Raw genomic sequence first — 23,588 nt, 5'->3', positions numbered from 1 at the left:
GAGGCACTCACAGACACAGCCATTTTCCCCAGAATGTCTTCAGGGATTGTTTTTTTCTTCTCCAAGACTTTCTTGTAGAACTTATCCAGGGAGGTGTCCATGAGCTCCATGCAGATCCACACATCACCCTAAGGATGGGCAGAAAGCAGTTGAGAATTCCCTGGAAATCCCCAGGAGCTAAAGGGAACAGTGGGGAAGGATGGGTAAATGGACACTGCCCCTTCCACACAGGGCAAGCCACGGTCGCTGCCGTGTAGCTGCTGTTGCCACTACCAGCACACAGGCTCTGTACTAGATAGCAATGGGCACAGATGCCCTGGTACCACCACAACTACCTGTAATGGCCTCCCTTTGAGGGTCTACCCCATGGAGGACATTCTTGAGGCATCTCCCTCAAGGCCATGGACAATATCCTCAAGCATCTGCCACAGAAGTGAGGAATGGGACCTGGTCAATGCTGCCTGAAGGAGGCAAGCCTTTGACCTTTAAGTCATGGCAGCATCTCAGACAGCCCAGCTGGGCTGAAAAGGGAAGGCTGAGGGTGGTTTGGGACAGTTTAGTGCCTTCAGCACAATCACACGGGCCCCGAGTGCTGCACAGGCCCATCAGCCATCCACCAGCTCGGTACCTCGCGGAAGAGGGCTCCATAGAAGGTGACGGTGTAGAAGCAGTCAACTGTCCTCATAGAGATGTCCAAGTCCATCAATAGCCTCTTCTGCTCCTGAGTGTTTACAGTTGCTCGGATCCTCTGAGACAAACAGGAAAGAAGAGGGGATTTACGTTATGGGATAACACCGTTATCCCTCAGTCTGACCCAGAGGACCTGAGGTTTTGATGCCAAGGCAAGCATTCTTATGCTTATTTAGCAGCCAGCAGCACCCAGGAGATGCCCAGATTCTTCCAGACAGCACCTCAATGAATGGCAAATCCTTGGCAAGCTCTGCAGTGGATGCAGGACCCAGCAAGTGGCCTGGACAGGCACTCTGCCATCCACACTTTGCACTATCTAACTGCAGGCACCAAGCCTGGATTTCAAAGCCCAGACCCTTCAACAGCCAAACCACACCAGGAATGCTGGAAGCTGACAAACAAGCCCATTCCCACTTTGTTGTGACCAACGGAGCTCAGCAGAGCCTCTCCACTCCCTTGGAGCTGCACATCCTGATCTCCAAGCAGCAATCCTCACCTTCACAGCCATGATGGTGCCGCTCTGCGTGTGCCGGACCTTCTCCACCACGCCATAGGCGCCGCGGCCCAGCTCGGAAATTGCCACCAGGTCATCGGCTTCCACCTCGAAGTTCTTTAGGGACAGAGACAGAGTATCAGATAGGAGCACATTTATCAACAAGGGCATCAGCCAAGGTCCACCACTTGCAGAGCATTTCCAAGAGACAGGTCCTACAGGACTATACCACCAGCTCCTATATGCACCAGAGGCATCACGCTTAGAGAAGATGGGTCCAAACCCTCCCATCTCATCCTCACTTAATCCCCCCTTTGTAGCTAGAGATCAGGACCTTCCATCCCTTAAGCCAGGGCACGCTGCCACTGGAAAGGGCACTAAAGGTTGGTGCCTCTCTGCCTGCTTGGGATTACCCACACAAGGGCATGTCTGTGGTTGCTGAACTACTTGCAGGGTTTTAACAGCTCCTGTATCAACCTGAGCAGCAGTCAGGATCCTCTGCCACAGCTCAAAATCCCTGTGTACAGACTAGGATCCCCCAGCTTCACCCCACATCCCAAGAGATCACAGGTCACACACACACCCGTGTATCTAATACCACTCAGAATGGTGTATGCAGCAACCCAGCGACTCAATTCCTAATCACTGGCGTGTCCAAATGGGTTTTACCACCATCAGGAAGGTAAACCATGAGTTAACACCCACAAAGGAGCTCAGGCAAGTTCAACCATCTTCCAGCTGGAAGGACCCCATTGCCAGCGCTGACACAAGCAAGTGCCCCACGCAGCAGGAGCCAGCGAGCTCCTGAACAAGCTTCCCTAAAGACGTGTGTTACCCTGCCATTGCCTGTCCTGCTGGGCAGGGCACAGGCTGTGCGAGTGAGACACGGGCTATTTTTGGGCGCTGTGTTCATCGCCTCCTAATAAGTCACAGAGCTCCTTTTAGGCTGGTTTTATCCAGCCTCCCGTTTTCCTCCGGGCTCAGGGAAACACAAATAATCCCAGGATGCCAAATTGCCCCAGTAGCCACAAAGGCAGCGAGGGTGGGAAACACGCGCAGCACAGCGCCGGATACTGAGCCTGTGAACTACGCCCAGAGCAGGGAGGAAACAGCCTTTGGTGTGAAGGAGCCAAGCTGGAGATGGGGCTGTTGGGCTCCTGGTCACCGAGTCCCCTCGGTGCTGGCCACAGTGACCGGCTCCACTGCACCTTCCTGCAGGTCCTGGCTCCAGTTATTCCAGCCAGATGTGGCTGGCAGGCAGCTGAGGCAGGGAGCAAGGGAGGGCTGGGCATGAGCTCAGCACTGAGCTATGTGCTGCCCAGCACAGGAAGGTGCCAGCCCTTTCCTGGGCAGGACAGTGGATCCTGAGTTGAGGAGATTAGGGTAAGGGGAACATGTCTGACCCCGGAGGCAGCTGGCAGAGGAGCAGTGCCAGCTCCCAGCTCCTGCAGGGGCCTCCAGGAAGGATCTGGTGGTGCTTTTCAGGACACATGCTCTGCAGTTGTTCCACGTTATTGTTTTGGGCTTTCTCTTTCCCTGGCATTTTCCCTACGGCTTCCCCAGAAACTGGCAGTTCCCAGCACACTCCAAGAACTAGCACTGCCCTGCCCAGCAACAAGAGGTGATGCACAGCCAGAGCCAGCGCTCCCCTCCACTGGGAATGGATGCAGGGCATCACCTGCATGGATCTGATGAACCCATCCACCCCACAGCCTACAGCTGGCTTCTGCCCAAGCCCTCTTCCTCCATTATGTCCCTTCAAAACACCCATGCCAGAGCCCTGCACACACTGGAGCAGGGAAGAAAGTGACCATAAGGAGCTCACCCCAAGCTACATTCCTCTCCCCTTGCACACGCCATGCCCAGCCTGCTACAGACAGCTTATCTCCCCAAGCTATTAATACACACAACACAATGGCAAGAAAATGGCACAGGCAGCAGGACTGCTCCCTGGACACAGCCATAGCTTCCTCTCCTCCCCCTTAACCCTAAAACCTTGCACTGAAGCCGAGGGGCCCAGATCCCATCAGCCTGGAAGCAGCTCGCTGGAGGGTTGATCCAGTGCAAGGTATTTTTAGCTCAATTACAAACAGGCTTCTGCAGTCCTAGGAGAGCCCATAACAAGAGCATGAAATAAAAGCGAGGCAGTGGCTATTTCTAGCAGTGTTTTTCACCAGGTCACTAGGAAAGGCTCTGGAGAGAAGCTTTATGCCCAGCTTATGGGCAGTAGCAGCCCTGGGGGTATGCAGGACACAGGGGACTTTAAGCCGGAGCGTGCAGTGAGGCCACACTGATTTAGGGCAGTTGGGCCCTAATCCATCCAACCACTGTGATCTCCCACTATGGGCAGAACTGCACACCTAGCACTCAGTGTCACCCATCTGCCTTGCACACATCTGCTCAGAGACAAGACAGCTTGCAGACATGTTCAGTCCTCCAACCATCACTGCTCTCAATGCACACAGACACCCCATTACTCCACAGGGAGAAGGTCCTGCTGTGGGATGTCTTATGCCTGCAAAGATGCATCCCACAGGACTGCACCAGGAGGACACTGGGGTGCTCTGAAATCCCAGGATCTGATCTGACAGGTTGCCAGGCAGGATCCATAAAACTCTGCAACCAACATTGGAAGCAAGCAAAAAGAGAAGCCAGGTTGACACGTACTTTATCTCCAATGGTAATGAATGCTCTGGAGTCCAAGTTCCTTGGGGGCCTGTAAGGAAAGAGACAGAGTCAGGAGAAAGCCCAACTTCACCAACCCTCTTGGCTAGAGCCAGGTTTCACGTTCCTTTGAGCACTTTCAGCCACTGCTTCCCACCGTGCTTTGCTATCCTGGCTTCAACCCAGTACCCTCCAAACACTCACAAACGCTTTAATCATACCAGCAACACCTCAACCCACACCCACAACCGCTCACAAGCGGTACGAGCCCCAAAGCCTCAGCTGGGTGAGACGTGCATCAAACCACCAGGCTACAAAACTACCCCTGCTCAGGAGGCAAACCAAGACCCACGGGATGAGAGGTTCCTGTGGCAGGGCAGCTGGACTGTCATGTTTTGACAGGCAGGTGTTGTAACAGGACAGCCACGTAGCCTCAAACCCACGCCGAGGGAACAACAGGTAATGCCTCACCCCTGAGTCATTTGTGTACACTCGCAGTTCTGCTTCAGACAGCGTCACAAGCAGGGCAGGCAGCACCTCAGGGTCACAGTGAACACCACCCAGGCGAAAGTCTTCCTTTATGGCTGTTTTCCTCATCTCTGCCCACTTCCCATTATGGGCAGCATGGTTCTTTTAGAGCCAACACAAGCGTTTTGTCCCTTGTGCTTCGCTTCTCTGCTCTCCCCGTCCCCTGGGACCTTCTAAAAGTGGAGATTGCCCAACTGATTTTGCCTCTCAATTCCCATCAGAGCCACCTCCAGCTTCGAGGAAGTACTTCGGGCTCACAGCAAAAGCCCTGCACTGTGCAAATATTTGCACTGCAGCTTGAAAAGCGCAGAGAAAAGGAGCTGGGGATAACTTACACCAGCCTCTGGGCATGCAAGAGCACCACAAACTCCAGCAGGAGGCCTTCTACAGGGGGAATTCAAACATGAATAGGAGCAGACACACACTGCACCCATGGTGGAAGGAGGGGGCTGTTGCATGCTGTGCTGCACAGCGTTAACAGGGGAGTTCCCTTGGCTCGCCCCTCCAATAGATCTGCCTTATCTACCTGGGGTTTTCAGTAGTGATATTTCCCCTTTGGGGATTTCACTGCTCTCCTGGTGCTGGGTGAGCCTCTGCTACGGGAGCAAACAAGGCTCAGCAGTGAAGATGCAGCCCAAGGTGCTTTCAAAGAGAGCAATGGAAGAGGAACTGCAGCCACCTGCTCTTTGTCAAACCAAGCACAGCTACCCTAGGCTCTCCCCAAACAACTCAAACTAACCCCGATGCACAGGACAGGGGAAGGATGCTGTGCCATGTACCCCTGCTGCTGCTGTGGTCCAGCTGCCATCACCTCATGGCACTAAAAACCTTCCCTTCTCCTTCCCTCAGGCAGATCTGCCCTTTCCAGCATACCTTTGCCCTTTGGCATCAACACCATCAGGAATCAACCCTAGCAGAAAGACTGAAGAGAGTCTCAGCCATTTCGTATCAGGCACCAAGAGACACATGTTGTACATGGATATGCACACACGTGTGTATGTGTGTAACTCCTTCTCATCACCCACTTAAGCTTAAGAGAGTTAACTGCTGATCTTGTGAAGACTTCCCAGGCCACTGCCCTTAAGACAGCGCTGAACTCAGCTCTGGAGACCCACTCTGAGCAGCAGACACACTTACGTTGTGTTGGCAACAGGCTGTTTGATGGGGACACATGTTATCCTCAGTTCCCCTTTCTTCCTGCTTTTCACTGGAAGAGAAAGCACACACGTGAGCAATGGGCTTTTTTTCATTTCCTTCCCTCAAGTTTTTTGCTCCTTCCCCTTCATGGCCGTTACAGTCCCCTCTCTTGGGGGATTTTAACTGCTGGTGTTCAGAAGATGGGTTAAAACCAATTTCCGCTGGCACTTACCCGGTTTGTGTGGCTCCAGTCCTTTGGAATCTGAAAGAGAGAGAAGGGAGACACCAGCTCAGCTTCCATGCTCCGGATAAGCCCGGTACTACCTTGGTATCCTTTAGGGCCACATGCATGGCCCAGGGGAGCCCTCCCAGCCACGCTGCAGGCAGAGGGATGCAGGCAGTGCTGGAGCCCAGCCAAGCCTGGCCCGATCCCCGTTTCTCCAGCCACAAGAGGTCCCCATGCCATTAGTGATGCACAGGGCTCCCGAAAACACTCCCTGTCTACCTCCTCCTTGCACTTCAGACCCTCACCCCCCACCCAGACCCATTCTGCAGTATGGGCTGGAACCGGCACAGAGGGCGATGTCCATCAGACCTCAAGCTAAACCAAGGAGTTAGTCCCAACAGGAGAGCAAATACCCCCCACCATGCAATGAAGGGAAACCAGGATGAAACCAGTCAGGAGCTGACTGCAAGAACCAGCAGTGAATCAGCCACAAATCAAGCTTGCAGTGGCTGAGATCCCACCAGACAAGGCACGACCCCATCCAAAGCGAGAGGATGCTCTCTTCCTGCTCCTTCCCAAGCCCAAACAGCAATGAGATAACATAACCCATTGTCACAGGGGGAAATGGGGTTCAAGCAGGTCCAGGGCAGGCCAAACACTTGCAGACAAAACTACAGAGACAAGAGGTAAGCAACATGGGAGGCCAGTGAGCAGAGGAGACCTGTGCAGGGCTGAGAATCAGCTCCTTGCAGTGGCACCGACCCCAGGCTGCTCATTGAAGTCCCAGCCATTCCTCCCTCAGCAAACAGCTTACCCACTGACCCCAGCTCACCGGGACCACGAGGGACTGGGATGAGGGATGAAGTGATAGAGCTGAGAGCATCAAAGTCCTGATCCCCCCAAGACAGACAAGGGGGTGACTGCACTTTGCAGCTAAGGACGCTTCTGGCTGCACAGACCTGGAGGGTGCATTAAAAAGCACGAAGAAGAAGGTGTGCTCCAGGCACCAGGCTGGGAGCAGGCACCTCAGCATGGCCTTGGACAGCCCTCTGGAAAGGCTCCTACCTGCCTGGCTCCTGGGAAGAGTCATGAGGACAAAGTCCAGCACTGGAAGGCTGCTGGGAAAGGGAAGGGAGAGGGAGGGAGCTGGGATTTCAGCTGGGATGCAGCAGCAGTTAGGCAGGAGGATGATACGTGTCCAACAGGTTCCCAGTACAGATAGCCTCCATCCCCATCCCTGTTCCCCCCCCTCCCCCCCCCTAGTTCCAGATGCCTCAGCTAAGATGGGTGCCTAAACCCCACTTTTCCAGTCCTGTCCTTCCCCATATTCAAACCTTGTTGAGGTTGCATGTGAAAGCTGGTCGGCAAGACACTGCGAAGGTCCCAGCTGTGGACCAGCAGCATCCCTCCCTGCTGAAGGAATCAGCATGGATCAGCCCATATCCCCATCTTATCTGCCACCTTTCTGGTATCAGAGCCAACCCATTAGGTCTGGGACCAGTGCAGCTCCCATGAGCTATGGAAGCAATGTGAACTTCCAGCTCAGTGAAACAAGGCAGCGAGCCGCTCCACCCCAAACCTTCCCTGCTTGGCTGGAAACCACCTCTGGAAACCTGACCATGCCACAGCTTCCAATTCATAAGCCTGGAAAGCTTCCCTTCCCCATCTCCCCAACCCAGCAGGGCTGGAAGGGGGACTATCAATGGCCACAGATGACGCTTTGCAAAATACCTGGTTGAGCAACAACGGCAGCAAACGCAAACCAGAGCCAAAGAAAAGATGCCATCCATAGGCTCCGAAATGCCTCCCCTTCCCACACCCAGCTGCTTGCTACTCAGTGAGGGAGGCTGGCCACAGAACCTGAAACCCGGGGTTCTCAGAGGTCTCCTGCACCCAGGCAAGGCAGGGAGCTCATTGTGGGCACCCATCCCATCCTATCCACAAGGACAGATTGAGCTCAGTGGTGACCAGGAGCTTTGCACCGAGTGCTTCTCCCCCACGACCCGCTCTGAAATAGCTTGCACGCAGCATCCCCAGGCAGTGACCAGCCCCAGCTCTACAAGAAGCCCCGAAATGCCCCCAAAACACTTCATCTGCTTGCTCTCCCTAATGGCTATAGTAAGCCCACACAGCCGGCACAACGCTCCTTCTGTGCCACCGGCTCGGCTGGCAGCGCCGTGACTCACACAGCAGGACCAGGGTCCACTTGCTCCTCATGCCAGGCATCCTGCAGCGTCAGCCCTGGCTGCAAGAGCAGGGCCTGAGGGAGCTGGGAGCACCCAGCCTGGGGTCGGGAATCAGTGGGATAAGTTGTTCAGTGGGGGCCAAGCTCCAAATCCAAGGAGGATTTGCAAGCATGGGCTTAGAAGGGCAGCGGAGACATGGGGATTCCCTGTTGCACACCCTCTGCAGTCACTTAATGCCTCTGTGCACTGCTCATCTCTGCTGTCATAGGGACCCTGCACATCATTCCACTTCCCTGCATCCCCAAACTGCTGCCCCTGACTTCCCAGCCGGGGTTAGCAATGATCCCCCCTTCCCACTCCATCCTGCTGAGCCCCCAGAAGCATTTCCTAGCTCCAACCTGGAAAAGCACAGATTAAACAGGAGGCATCCTGTCACCACTCCCAGGCTCCGGCTGGGCCACCCACACCAGTGGAAAATCCAGCTCAGCCCATGCCTGCAGGAATAAAATCACCCACGATGCTGCCCTGCAACGGGGGGGGGGAACTGATGCAGAGATTGCTACAGCTCTCCCCAGATTTGCCCCAAGTTTTCCTGCACACTCCAGGCTGCTCCAAATTCTTGCTTCCTGCTGCGAGCTTCTGCTGCCTGCAGGAAGCAGTGGGCTGAGCATGACGAGCCCTTGCAACCCAAGCCCTTCAGTCCCAAGCACATCCCAGGGCAGCATTTGCTTTTAGCCCCCGCAAGCAGCTGCTGTCAGCTCCTTCTCAGCAGCAAGACCTTAGCACCATCTCTCCCACATTTGGGATCCCAGTGGGGTCAGTGCAGAGGGATGGTTTATGTCAGCTGAAAACCCTATAGACACAAAGCAGCAGCAGATAAAACGATGTGGGGACATATCCCTGTTACCTCCTGCAAGCCCCAGGGCTCTGCTGCCAGCCCTGAGCTCATGGGATAGCTGGGAGCTGCTGGTGCAGCATTCCGGGCAGCGGAAGGAGCTGCTGGCTGTGGGGGCACGAGGCACAGCGCCTTGCACCCGAGCAGGGTAAGATTAGCTGACAGAAGTTCCTGGTGCGGCCGAGATTGTAACCCACGTGATGCTGCAAGCATGTAACGGCATCCTTTATGCTAAGAAAGGAACCATTTCCTCCTAAAGAGAGGAGAAAAAGCCTCACAATTCTTTTTCTTACCTCAAACCAGCCCCAAAACTGACACAGATTTCCTGGAACTGCTTAATTCAATCTGAAACCTCATCTTGGCCACTGCCAACTTCAAGTCCTATGAAGCTGCACCTCTCCCCCATGGGGTTTATCCTTCCCACTCTGCTGGCGTGGGTGGGAGGGAAGAAAGGAAGAGGACAATCTAAAGGACTGCAAATAAAACTATTTGCCTGAGCCGACCTTTGAAATGAAACCTCTCCACTGCCTCCCCAAGGCGCTGGTGCCAGCCCCAGACTGAAGTCCTGCAGCACTGGAGGCTGCTTCCAGAGCTGCGCCGCTTTGTTAGTGCTGGGGAGGATGTTTGGGATGCATCCCGGTTCTCCTTGATGCAAGGAAAAGGGTTCAATGCCAGGGATAGGGCAGGAGGGTGGATCCCAGCCCTGCTGCAAAGAAAGAGCTGGAACAAAAAAAGCATAAAGGAAAAAAAGAGAGGCATTGGAGGCAGGCTGCAAAGCAGGGAAGGGGAATTGGGTTGCTCGGGTCCTAAGAGCCAGCTCCTCACAGGCACACTTTGTGCTGTTTTCCATTGCTGAGAGTGGAAAAAGCTTATCTGGGCAAGTGGAAAACGGGCTCTCAACCTGCCCAGAGCCATCACTCATCGGTCCCACTGCGGGGGGGGGGGGATCCTGCAGGTCACCACCGCCCCGTGCACGGCGCTTCTGCAAAAGGAGTGAGCAAGGAGGAGGAAAAAAACACGCTCCACAAAAAGCCCCTTGCAGCCCCGACCCAACCCGAATCAGCACGCGTTGAATCACGGCTCCCGACTTGCCCCAGCCACCGTGGGCACTCGCCTTCCCCGTGCAACAGGCTTTAAGAGCAAGGGACGACCATGCAAGGGCTGCTTGGAAAGCCCTTGGGTCCCAGGAATGCAACCAAAACGGGAGCCAGGAGCGAGCTTTACCCTCCACATATTTTCCCCGAAGCCATGCTGGATTTTATTGTGTTCACAATTAAGATGCTGATGGTTTACTCCCCACAAAACATGCAAGTTTCCAGTGCTTTAAAAATAGATCCCTGGCTGCAAACGCCGACCCCCTGCCCGAGCGAGGAAAAAACAGCTAAAACCACATTAACTGAGCCCAAAAAGTCACAGAGCCCCTTTTAGCAGCCCTTCACTCTCCCTCACCACGTGTTTTGGTAATTGCAACATCTACCTTGCTTCTTGTCCATGGTTTCCCAGAACTGAAGGAAGCGCCGGCACGCCTGGCAAAAGAGAGGGATGAGGGCGGAATGGAGGAGGGAGGGGATAAAGAAATCCCACGGGATCCGGCACAGGGCCCTTCTTGCAAGCACCGATTGTGATTTTCAGTGGGAATGCATGGCCCGAAGCGCTCGGCGGCGTCACGGAGCGCTCCTTGTCCGGTATCCCTGGATCCTGGGGGTCCGGGAGCTGCAGCGAAGGCGAGCGGGGGGGACACAGGGCAGGCAGTGCCGTGCTCCCTATCGGCAGCTGTTGAGCCTGGCCGTGCTCTGGGCTCCGGTTACCCTTGAAAGCTCAACAGTTGTAAAAACTGCAGCAGTGAAATAGCAGCTGACGTCAACAGGAAACCGAGGGGGAGCCAGCTCCAGCTCCGGGAGCCACCGAAGCGCTGGATTGCTACAGCGCATCCCGGTGGGATGGATGCCTCCTCATCCAATGATCCAATCGTTCAAACCCACTCCTGCCTCCTCCATCCCCTTCCCCGTGCATCCCACTGGAGCGGCCAGTGCTCCGTGATAGCCCTACCACCACCAGCACACGAGGGATCACTGGAGCCATCCCCGCGCTCACTGGGTTTGGACACAGAGGAGGTGGCAGGATAGAAAGAGGTCGCGTTTCTTTGTGCTGCAGGTGGCAGGGTAATTGCCTTGCCACTAACAACTATTACCACAACAAATAGGAGAAATATTGTTCCATGACAATAGGAGCACGGAGCTTTGCAGCTATTCCCGGGTGACACCAGAGACGGCATCTCTGGTGGCAAAGGATAAACTGCTGCATGGATTTGGCTGGGGAATAGCAAAGGAGAGAGAGGAGGGCGTGGAAAAGGAAAACCACTCCTTTCTCTGCAAAGATGTGCACGAAAAGCCGTGGCAAAGTATCATTGCTCTTCCCCTTTCCCTCAAAACCAGCCCAGAGCCGACATTCCTGCTCAAAGCCAGGCTCAGCTTTGCCAAGCTGCAGGTTTGGGTTTGATTTCCCTCTCAGCCTGGAAGGGAGATGCGGGACCAGCTTCTTTACCTTCAACTCATTACAGGAAACATGCCTTTGTGTTGCTCCTGAGCCAGTCCCTAACTTGCAGGCTGTACCAGGCCAATAGGCATTTGCAGGCAGAAAAGTCAGAGGTCAAGGTAAACGCACATACCAACATAATGAGGGCCTCTGATTTTAAACAGTGTTTATAGAAGGCCCAGAAGAACTGCGGAAGATATTTTCTCCGGCACATTCCCACTCCCAGGGTATAGTTTCAGGCACAGATCATCAGCACAGAAAGGATGCTGACGCAGGAGCTGCTATCACAGACAGCACCAAGCACCCATCCCCGGCACGATGCTGCGCTACCCTCCTGGCATTCACTTTTTCATTCCCTAAGCCAGGCATACAGTGCTCCAAGGATCTTTACAGACACCCACCAGTTCAGCGCTCTTTGGAAGCAGAAAGTCCCTAACCCAGCAGGTGGGACGGGAAGCACTATTTCCTTTGAATTAGTCCTGTTGGGTTTCAGCCCCCGAGGAGCAGGGGTGGTGTCCAGCCGAGCTTCCTGACATCTCAAAAGCATCTTAAAAAGCAAAACACAGAACCCAAAACAAAAGGGAAAAGAAACCCAAAACATCCTTTCAAGTCTCGCTATTGGCAGCTCTTTCAAGACGGGATAGGGATTGCCAATGCCTTGAAAGATGCACGCCGTTTGCCATTAATCATCCAGCCTTTTATGCATTCCAGGTAATCCCACAGGATCAAAAGGCGTCGGGTGTTTCACTGCTGTTAACGAAGCCTCCCCACGCCTCAGTGCGGGGACATCACCCCATGGCAGGCGAGGGAAGCTGGGGGAGCAAATCCTGCCATGGGGAGAAGTCAAGGCAGGTCCAGGTAGAGCAGGGCAAAGGCAGGGATGAGGATGGCTCCCATCACTCCCAGCAAGCTGGCTTGAATAAGTGGAAGATATCACCCTTAAAAAGAGCACTTTGCCACAAGCAGCAAAAGAGGGATTCTCCATTTAGGATGAGAAAGGAGCTTTTTATAGGTGTGTGCTTGGAATTGAGCAAAAAGTTAATGGCTTCACCTGCTGCAAAAGAAGAGCCCCTGCCTAACCAAGGGAAAGGAGAGGATTTTCCTCTGATCAAAGTCCATGCACTAGCCGGCCATCCCATCCCAGTGCCATGCTGCCCGGTGCTCACTGCACCTCACTGTCCCATTGGGAATTGCAGCCGGACCCCTAGACAAGGCCATAACACATCCACTGCCCCAAGCCCGGGATGTGCTTACCCTTCCACACACAAGGTGCACATCCCATGGGAAAGCTCCACGTGCCTAAGTCAAGCAGCCTGGACACTCCGCAGCAGCTCTGTATTTAAACATGCCCTTTGAACTGAATCCAATCGGAAAAGGAACGGGATCACCCTTCCCATCCCTTGGATGGTGCTTGGGGCTGATCAATCACCGCATAGGGCTCATCTCCACTGCAGCACTGCACTGATGGGGCCACAAGGGCAGGGCGAGGAAGAGACTGATGCAAGGATAAAGGGTGGGACCCAGCAAGGGGCCTGGGGAGGGCACATCAGCCAGAGCTACCGAGAAGCAGAGGCCACACCGGGGCTTCATGCACCAGCCAGATAACACCGACAGGGCTGTGCCAGCAGCTCCCGGAGGATGTCACCACCCAGTGACGTTCCAGATGTATTTTTAGGTTACCTGCACAACCCCAAGGGCTGGAAAAATCAATGTCTGATGTTGTGTTTTGTTCCTAGGTGGCAGCTTGCTGTCCTGCAGCCCCGTGCTGATAGAGCACATGGGCTGCCCTCGATAGACTCACTTTAGTAAGCTGAAAAGGACCAGTGAGCTGGCATTTGTGCTATGCCATTATAGAACACACTCTGTGCATGCCAAGGGTTGTGCTGCTTGTGCAAAACCCTAGTGCATTACGATCACAAAGGCATCTCCTTGGAGCCAGCACAGAGCTGGGGGGTGGGCACAGCATCCTCTGGGAACGGTGCCACAGGACTTGATGCTGCCTCCGTTGTATCCATTGCTCTAACGGGGTTTTCTCCCTGGCAAAGCAGCAGCAGAGGCCGCACCTCCGCAAAGCTCAGCTGCAGCACGATGCCAACGTGTACCTAAATGCTTGGGATGGATGGGTCATTAACCCAACCCACAGCTCAACAGGAACCATGGAGCTGCCAGCGTGAAATCCACCTTGTGGGACCCACAGATGGGCTGCAGGCCCTGGTGTGCAGACACGAGACAAAGGTCTGGAAGCAATCCCAGCCCCAACACCTTAGCTGTGAGGAGAAGGCAAAGAAGAGGGTGCTTAGAGAGAAGCAAAGAGGGTGCTAAACAAGAACCAAAAGCAAGAGGCAGAACCAGCATCACCTACATCCATCTCCCTGCCGATGGGTATCCAGCACTCCTCAGAGCAACGCTCTTCCCTTTCATTTCTCAGCCCATAGACAAATCCACATCAAAACAGAATATGTTTAGAATTTATATGAGCAGCTGGTGGCAGTTTCCTGATAGGGGCGAAACTTGAACCAGTTTTGGAACAGATCAGCTTGACAAGAGGCACACGGTTATAGTGGGAAAGGAAAAGAGTCATTTGCCTTTTAATTGTTGGTTCTACCTCAATTCCAGAGTAAACAGACCCTTATTTTCTAGCCGAATTGGTGCAATTCAAGTACTTCCAGGTGTCCCCAAAACTCTGTAAACTTCACGAGAGAGCAAAGTATTCCCTCTGCTCCCAATAGCTTTCTACCATCCACCCTCTCATTTATTTTGGGCAGGGACAGAGTGATTTCATCGCTGCGAATGATGTAAGACAGAGCAGGCACCTGCTCTGAAAATGGGATTTATGGAGTGGGGAAAATAAATCAAGGAAGGCCTCAACGTCTGCAGCTGCCTGCTCTGGGAGAGAGGCAGAAACAAGAGGCAGACCCAAGTGCTTCTCTGGTCCAGAGAGTCCAGGCACGAGCAGCATCCGCACTGCACAAGGGGACAGGCAGCAGTTCAGATGGTTCACAGTGATGCTACCCTCTGGGACCCGGAGCAATTCCCTGCTCTGGGATGCTCTGGGGATGCTGCCACAGCTCGGACAGACAAAGCCTGCTCATCCTCAGAGGGAAACCTCTGATCTCCAGCAGTGCAGCATCACGCTGGAGGAGCAGGGAAAACCTTATTCCTTTCAGAGCAGGGTGCCGATCTGGCAGCATACAGAAAGCAGCAGGTAAATACTCTCCTACACCTCCTGCTGTCCCACACCAATTCATTGCTCTTTTTAGTGTGTCTTTAGTGTCTCTTCCCTGCAGTTCTCACTCTGTCCCTGCTCCAGGCAGGAAGACACAAACACAAAGGGCTCATCATGCCAACTGAACAGAGCTAGTTGCATCCTCAGTTTCTCCACTGAGTTTTGCTGAGACAAAAACCCACCCCATCACAAGGCAGAGAAGGAGCCAGGATGTCTCCCCAGGCTTGGATGAGGCAAAGGAAAACCGCAGCCAGGGAACACGGAGACTGCCCAATTCCCCTCAGCCTTATCTCCATGTAAAGCCTGTGACTGCACTCAAACCTCAGCACCCAGCTGGAAAGCATCAGTCTTAACCACTAATGATGCACCCAAGTCAAGCAAGAGAGGTGGCAGGTGACCCATATGGTCCCTGTAACCTGCTTGCAGCAGTGCTGGGAATAAGGGCTGATGTAGCAAGGGGAAAGCTGGCTTCTGAAACCCCCAGGAGAGCTCAGGCCTAGTAAGCCAGACCTGCAGCCTCTATTGCTGGCACTAACCATCCCTCTGACCTGCACTGCATACTTCCTGCTCTCCTACCACTGCTCCTCTGCCCCAGGGGACAGAGGACATCCATACAAGTCCAGCTGCTCCATGAGATCAGCTCCTGCTGCTCACTGGGTGAGGAAGTTAAAGATAGCTATCTGTCTTATAAAGCTAAATAGATTATAGACAGCTAGATAAGGGAAGCACCACATACTCCCATCATTTTGCAAAAATCCCCTGCAAACATTCCTCCTTTGTTCCTCCAAACTCCCTGCTGCAAAGCTGGAAAATTCCCCCCTGTTCCCAACCAAAGGCTGGGCCACCAGCACACCGAGAGCTCCACCACCCAGCATCACCTTGCACCATCCCCTTCCGCCTCCCCTCCGACGCTAAAACCACTCCATGTGGGGAAAACTCCTATTTTATGGCACATCTGCCCAGCATCCACAGGGCAGCTTTGATTCCAGCCTGGGAAAGGCAGGGGCTCCATAAGCAACGTGCCCACAGCTCAGTGGTGTTTCTCCACCACGGTTTGCCAGCAGGAAGGGCACAGCCTCGCTCCGCTGCTCCCTTTGGTTGGGCTTTATATTTTGGCCATACTTTTATCCCCTGCACATCTTCCTCTCTCAAAGCCACCTCTTGCACTGCAGCTTCCCCAGCCACATTCAAGAGCTGTCACTCCATCCCAGGAAGCCAGAGGTCTCCGCAGACGGGCCGGTCCCAACGCATCCGGTTCATGTCCCGTCTCAAGAGCTCAGGGGCTGTGACTCAGCTCAGCCTGCAGCTCCCCATGGGGCACATTCAGGGCTTCCAAGAACCATTTCCACTTAAATCAGAAATAACCATTTCAGTTTCAACCCCCTTTTACCACCAAAGAACAAGCCGAGATCATGTCCAATGTGGTTTTCTATGGCTTTAGGGAAAGGAGCCGCGGCATGTGGAACAGTGAGGAGCTGGAAGGAGACGTGTGAAACGTCAAACCTGGCCGAGATAAAGGGAAACACACGCTGGCTCCTTTCCCTGCCACGGTTACACACTGAGCTGCCACTGTAAAACCCCACGGGGAAACCCACAGTTACTGAACAAGCAACTCTTTGTGGATCCAAACTCAAGGGTAAACTCTTGCAGCAGCCTGGAATGTACATCAAGAAATCACACGTAAAGGAGAGCTACTGGAGGAAACACCGAGTGGTTTTCTAGCACCTTGCTAAAGCACACACGAGGCTGATAAGAGATTCAATTAGAATGCACCCACAATTTCTGCTGGGTGATTTCTAGAGGCACCTCCTCCAGCCTCTGCTTTACCCTCATCACTCAGGCATCCTTCAAGAAGCCAGGCAGGGGAAGGTGTTATTAATACCTGCAAAAAAGCTTCTTTTGGGCAAGAGCATCTCCAGAGCACAAAAGGCAGCTCAGCCACATCACAAGATGTATCCTGGGCTCAGAGGACAACCCCAGCCCTGACCCCAGCATCCTCCAGCTCCTAGTGCTCACCACTGCACCACTGATGCTCGAGGCAAGGATGCTCACAGCAAAGCATCACAGGGATCAACCAAAATCCTGGAGGAAACGGGCTGCAGGTGCAAACAAAGAGTGAACGCTGGGGGCTGCAGAAGCAGCAGGTCCAAAATACCCACCACATCCTCAAGGCAGCATGCTGCTGCTTCCAGCCCTAAGGAAAACGGGTGCTGCCAAACAGAGACAAAACATGGCACGGAGACTGGTAGGGTCCACACTGGTCACCCCAGCAGCATCACCCCCTCATCCTCCTTTCTGCACCCTTCCATCAGTGAGCCAGGTCGGATTCAGCACAGGGTGGATGGTTTGAGTTGTGGGCAGACGAGGGAAACCTCGGAAGCCAGCTGAGCACAAGAGCACACACGCACCAACTGCCTCGTGCTGCCCTGCCCTGCGCTGCCAGGGATGCTCTGGGTGCAGGCAGAGGGTTTTACAACCAGGCACGTGGGGCTGGGGCTGCCACCCACCCCCGAGCACCTTTAGAAGGTGCTTGGAAGATGACAAAGAGCAGCCAAAGCAATGCATCAGCACCAGATCATTTCATCTTTGGCTGAGGTGCAACTTGGCAGCGCGTCAGGAGAGAAACCAAGCGGCAGGGGATTTCAGCTATGCAGAGCAGCTGTGTTACAAAGGCTGGGTGGTGAGCACATCTGGCCCTCAGAAACTAAGCCACGTCACTTTTAGTGACGAGCTGCAAAGATGTCTTTGCATCTTCAGGACACCATGCACCCCTGCAGCCGCGCTGAGCCACGGGGCACACGGTCAGGACTGATTCAGAGGGAGCATCCTCAAGGCTGCAGGCTCTGCTGCTCCCTTGTCCCCCTCTCAGCTTTCCCATTCCAACACCAAGTAAACCAAGGTCTCCACCTTGCAGCAAAAAAAAAGACCTTCACCACTAAGTGTATTTGCCCTTTGCTACCTTTAATAGGAAACAGTCTCCTCCAGGGATTGATGCACGCAGCAGAAGACATCTGCTTCAGCTATGGAAAATGCCCTCCAGCAAGCTGGGTCAGGAGGCTGCCATCTCCAAGGGCTGCTGTTAACACAGACTGCTTAAAGACAGCCAAGGGCCACGGCACCTGACCCAGCACAGCAACTCCAGCAGCAGACAAGCTGCTTCGTCAGCCATCCCTGTGAGATTTGGGTTAGGAGAGAACCGATACACGCACACCACAAAGCAGTATCTGGCTGGCCTGCAAGCCCAGACAAGCTGACACTCCCTAGATAACCCCGTCATCCCCTCCTAAGCCACCCCCAGCCCATCCACGTAACCAGCCCTGCGTCTTTATGATCTGTCAGACACATGACTGTCACCTGCCAAGCCCTGCAGGGAGCTGCTTCCCTCCTCTCCCTCTGCTCTGTATCACCAGCCCCACCGGTGCCCATCACCGTTGACGGGAAGGAGGATACAGCTTGGCCCGATCCTATCTCAGATGCAGGGGTTTATGCATTCCTGATTGGAAATCTCCAACATGAGAATGAAATACAACCATTAAAAGTTGCTTTTAAGTTTCTTAAAAGATGTAACAGTGACTATCAAGGCACGGTACAAACACCCTGCAACAAAGGACACCTGAAGCCCAACAGGCAGCTTCCGATGAGAAGCTCCAAGCACCAGACGGGTTCATCAGATACAAGCAGTTAGGCTGATGGCAGTGCCAAACCACAGCTCAGGTTAGCAGCCTCTGATGGGAAATTACTTGTCTGGGGCACTCTGGTGGTTTCCTCCTTTCCAAAAGGAGGGTTTTTTCCTTGGTGGTGATGGTGCGAAGGGAGGAAGGGTGGATGCTCTACAAACAACTTCTGGGTGATTTTGTCTCCTCCTCATCGTGCCTTTTCTACTCACGTTGCGTTTTAAACAGAAACTTAGCTTTAAATAGATAAAAAAATAAGCATTTCAGTTGAAATTATGAAATTAAGGTTCAGAACATGGGAGAGACCTAACCCAGCAAGGACCCTCCTAGAGCACAGTGCAAGCAGAAGGATGGAGGCTTCAGCATCCCAACGGGTACCAGACCCACCCCAGCCCCTCCTGCACACTGCTGCCAGCTCCCAGGGGAGGAGGCAACAGCCAGGCTACTGTCATCTTCACACTACCCCTTCCCAGCAGTGGAGCCATTGCTCCCAGGGCCAGGAGGGAGCCAAGGGCTGGGCAGACATCCCGCTGCACCACACCCCAGAGCTCCAAACAGCTCCCCAGGGTCACAACACATTTCAGAGGCACCAAACTCCAGCACTGGGTGTCTTTCACAACAAGATCCAGTGGCTGTTTACACAACTTGGCTTAATTTGCCCCCCCCCAAAAAGGCTGTTGGACTAACTGCAGTAGTTCCTGGAAGCAACGTCCTGACCTCCAGCCGAGCACGATGCTCACCATCATCCCTCCTGACCCTACAGCCTTCAAGCGATTCCTCATTTCTTCCTACATTAGATTCAGCAGCACACAAGAACAATCACGCCACATGGAAAAGCTCCTGTCTTGAAAGGGATGTGCTCTTCCAAAGTGCTGCCCGTCTCCTCTTGCAACAGGTCAATAGAGCAGACAGTGCACAAAGGAGCCCTGTGGTATTAAACCACGTGGATTAAGCCATGGGGACTACACAGCATAGGATTAGTGGGGAAAGGATGCTGAAGGACATCCACCTCACCTTCACTCCAATGCAGGTCCAGAACCTCCCCCAGCAGGAGGCAGTGATTCCCTCCGTCCCCTACCCACTGGGACCACAAGACCCCCAAATCCTGCCCTTCCGCTTAGCCACACCGTAACCCACTGCATCCCACACGGGCAGCAGCTCTGCTCCAGCCTTTGATAGAAAGAGAAGTGGCTGCAAGAAAAAGGTGCAAACAAAGGCCAGTTGAGGCCACAAAACACTACTATGATATCAGAGATAGCAGCAATAATCATAGTATTCCTTGGGGCGATGAACATTTAGGCTCACAACGCTGCCATGGAATCAATGCAGCATCATCCCCATGCAGACAAGGCAGATGGGAGATCTCCCAGGCTGAAAAAAGAACAGAAACTTCCCATTTCCACCATTCCTCTTTGCTCCCTCCCCCACCTAAAATCCCTGGCTGCCACTCAACCTGCACTACAGGGCTCTGTCAGCACTGTGTCAGGCAGTGAGCACATTTAGCCCTGTACGTACCCACAAGTAGTCCTGAGTCACGCCAGTAAAACCCCAAACTTTTTGTTGCTAGAGTAAAATCACCTCCTCGGCCAAGACAAGTTCCTCTCTCAGCAGCTTCCCCAGCAAAGAGCCTGCCCAGGCAGTGCCTTACTGACACCAGGGAAAACCATCTTCCATCCGATAAACCCACAGAGCCCCACGTCCTCAGCGGTGGCTGCTTGGGTCACACATCACCCGGACCAGAAACCCGCACCCATTCCCAGGCCCCCCGAGGGAAGCTCTACAGAGCAAAGATGAGTTTCCTCCTGTAAAGAAACAACTGGGGCAAAACAAACTCAGCCTGCAGTCCAGAGCTGGGGAATAATAGCAGCAGCCTTCAGGAAGGAGCATTATCCACTGAGGAAAAGGCAGCAGAGCATCCCTCCAGGGAGGGAAATGGATGGCTGAAGCACAGCTAAATATTTATCACATCCAATGTGATGCTTTCCAGGTGCCCACTGTTACACTAGCAGAAGGCAGGATGAGGACCACAGGTACAAAGCACTGTGCTCTCCCTATGACTCTTATAATAAGTTGGATGCAAGCTCTGTGATGCTTCAACTAGAATGAAAACCTGGCTCCTACCCCTGCCCACAAACACCCAAAGGACATCACACTGGCGACAGGAGCCTGACGCCAAAGCCCTGCCTCTGCAGGTCATGTCTCCATGTGGATTTTCAGCAGAACGGACTCTTTTCGGAGGGATGGCAGCAGGAAAGGCGTGAATGGCACACGAGACAGCAGGATTCACACACTGAATGGTGCAATGGTGTGTTCTGATGGAGGGCACGGCCAGGGTACGGGAAGGATGTGTCCCCACCACTTATTTACCTACCCAGAATAGATGTGACACCAGAACAAGCACCAGTCCATCCCCAGGCTCCGGCAGTTCTCGCCATTGATCTTTCCAAGCCTCAGTGTCAAAGGAGAGCTGCCTCCCTGGAAACACAGAATCCAACTGGATCCTGCCCCCAGCAGCACTCATCTTCCCACAGGATCCCTGCCCTAAAGAGGACTTGCTTTTGAATCACTCAGGCATCAGCACTGGGTGAGCTCAGGAGAGGCCAAGCAGCTTTCTCCCTCCAGACCCCATCCATGCATCCTCCCTTCTGCAGCCACTTTCCCCAGCAAAATCCATGGATTTGGGGAGCGTGTTCCTGCCTCTCCCTCCAGAACAGCTTCCCAGCCATCAGGGGCCACAGCCAACAGCCACGGGGATGGGCACACAGGCAGAAAACATGCCTCAAGCACCTGGAGAAAGGCAGCAGCTTGGATTGAAGTCCAACATCCTCCACCACGATTCTCCACGCACCCAAAGGCTGTGAACTTCCCGAGGCTTCATCCCCTTCTGCTTTAACCTCTCAGACATAACAAAGCCTCCCTTTCCAGCATCCATTTCACCAGAAAATGGTACATACTTCATTGGAAAATCATGGCCAAGGACCAGCCACTGTTGCAATCTACAACCAGAGGCTGTGTCCCTTGCAAAGCTCTGCACGGAGGACACAGAGGCAGCTCCAGAGCTCTGCACACAATTCCTTCCCTCAGCACCACCCATTCCACGGAGCACAGCTCAAGGGAGCTTCGGTGACCCGAGACAAGGAGGAGCATTTGCATATCTTGGTATGCATCAGACCCAGCGGTGCAAGATAACACAGAAACCAAGCGCTTTCCCATTACCTGGCCCTGTGAGACAATGTGAATCAGGCAGATGCAAGCAATGGAAAGAGGAAGAAAGCTGAAATCTTTCCTAAGCTTCCTATAATCCCCAGAAGGTGTTTATCTCCCAAACTATGTTTAGCACAGAGCAAAGCTCTCGCCCAGCACCATTCCTATCGCGCGTGTCACGGCCAGCCACGCGCATCCCAAAGAACTCCCGAGGCAGGAGACAGCCCCGTGACTAAGCCAGAATGACGACAAGCGAGTCTTGGTATGCACCTAGCATGGAAACAGCCAACCCAAGAGCTACCACGCAGGGGCCTCCGCTTACAATCCTGATCCATTCAGGCAGGAGAAGGGAAAGCAACCAGCCAAAGGAAACGCGAGGCCGCTCGCTGGATTTCCCTAAGGAAAATTAGGGAAATTTAGCTTAAATTCACGTTGCCCAAAGGCAGAAGGAGCTGCTCTGAGTGCTTCCAGCGCTGTCTTCAGTCCCAGAGGTGGGTACACGCACTCAGACCTGCAAGCATCCCTGTGCAGCAGCAACAAATCCACCTGGAGCGCTGGCACTGCCGAAGCAACAAGGGTTTGAAGAGGCAGATGCGTTACACTCAGGATCAATCCCCATTGTGAAGGCTGCTCCAGTGAAGGCAAAGGAGCTCAGGTCGGATGAGGACCAGCTCCAGCGGAAACCAGGCGCACTCAGCACACCTCCAAGCAAAGGATATTAGGAGTAATTTTATGAATGAACCAGTTCACCACAACCAACAGCCCCGTGCAACCAGAAACCCGCAGACACAGAAAGGTTCCAAACTTCCTCCAAGGAAAGCACCACGGGTGCTCCACAAGCATCGCTTTTTGCCATCAGTCAGTCAGCCCACTTCCCCAAAATCCCCCTGGATCCATCTCCAGCTTCATCTCCTATAGGGCACGAATCCCTCAGCCAAGCTCACCTCTTCCCTCCATCCACACATCCACCGGGCGGGCACTGGGAGCTCGCTGTACCTACGAGCAGAGCGAGAGGTCTGGGATGGGGTATCCCGGTGAGAGCCTTTTAAAGAAGCACGGTTGCTGCCGTCCAAGGCGGGCTGGAGGCATGTGCTCCGACCCGTGAGTCAGCAGCTCCGCTCAGCAGCACGGTAAATCGCTGCTGATTCACACCCTGCTTACACAGCAAACAGGAAACTCGGGTCCACATTCCCTCCGGTTAACACACGGATCATTTAAAACAGCAAGGGGGGGGGGGAGGAAAAGTCACGCCGAGGTGCGTTCATCTGCTCACATGGCGCCTGACTTCAAGTTTCCAGCGTATCACTCCAGAACGAGGAAAAACCCTCTAATTCTATTCCAATGATAAGAAAGCAGCAACCGCACTCCGTGCGCTCCCTCCTCTGTCCGGTCCGCGCTCCCAACACTGATGCAAACGGCTCCACGGAGGACCAAGGCACCACCGAAGCCCTTTCTTTCCCCATCTTCCTCAATCCCGGTACACCGGCAGGGTCATCCCGGTCGGTTCTCACCTTGGGACAGGCACCGGGCCACCTTAGTCACGGCGATGCTCTATAAATAACACCCGTGACACACGGTCACGTTCTCCCGGCCGCGATGGGAAACTCCACCACGGCATCCCCAGCGCACGCCGGCAGCGGGGCCCTGCCACCGGGGCACAAGGACCGGGATCCTCATCCCATCCTTCCCGCTTCACCACGCTACGACGAAGGCTCCCATGACACCGACGACACTCGCGGGCTCCCGGAACGGGAAAGGCTCCGGCAGCGGGGGATGCAACTCACGTCCTCCATAGGAGCTTCAACCCGCCTCGTTGGCTCCCCCGCCCGCAGCACACACCACACACCCGGGCTCCGCGCCTCTGCCCCCGCCGCAGCGGCCCTCAGGCCGAGGGATGCAGTGTCCCCATAGAGGAAGCCGCGGCCGCCGGGTTGGGCAACAGCAGCAGGTTACGCCAGACCCGGTTCAACACGGCTGTAATCCCGCTCCCCCCCCCCCGCACAACACTCGTCCCCGAGCCCCGCGGAGCAACCGCCCCCGGCCCCGGTTCCGGTTCCTACCTCTGGGCAGCGACATGGCGGCGGCGCCGAGGCCCCGGGCCCAGCGCGCACCCGGTGAGTGCGGCCCAGC

General features: G+C 54.3%; 1 protein-coding gene across 4 annotated transcripts in view; it reads right to left on the bottom strand.

Moving 5' to 3' along the window:
- Positions 1–23,588, bottom strand: part of MAP2K3 (mitogen-activated protein kinase kinase 3) — a 28,969-nt gene extending 5,381 nt beyond the window's left edge. The window contains exons 1-7 of one of the 4 annotated variants that reach the window (XM_057416828.1): positions 23,519–23,588; positions 5,745–5,774; positions 5,513–5,582; positions 3,851–3,899; positions 1,187–1,300; positions 629–748; positions 12–128 (exon numbers count right to left, since the gene is read on the bottom strand). In XM_057416828.1, coding sequence (XP_057272811.1) covers positions 12–128; positions 629–748; positions 1,187–1,300; positions 3,851–3,899; positions 5,513–5,582; positions 5,745–5,774; positions 23,519–23,534 — 516 coding nt within the window. In that variant the 5' untranslated portion in view covers positions 23,535–23,588. Of the gene's footprint in view, positions 1–11; positions 129–628; positions 749–1,186; positions 1,301–3,850; positions 3,900–5,512; positions 5,583–5,744; positions 5,775–10,296; positions 10,488–22,402; positions 22,845–23,518 lie in introns of those variants that run through there. The other 3 variants (XM_057416830.1, XM_057416827.1, XM_057416831.1) reach the window with 3 other exon arrangements.

This window comes from Pezoporus wallicus, unplaced genomic scaffold (assembly GCF_028554395.1).
Source record: "Pezoporus wallicus isolate ANWC-B61680 ecotype Strahan unplaced genomic scaffold, APGP_CSIRO_Pwel_v1 scaffold_7392, whole genome shotgun sequence".
Taxonomy (NCBI): Eukaryota; Metazoa; Chordata; class Aves; order Psittaciformes; family Psittacidae; genus Pezoporus; species Pezoporus wallicus.
Note: the sequence above shows the minus strand (reverse complement) of the source record. Positions and strands in the feature narration are given on the sequence as shown.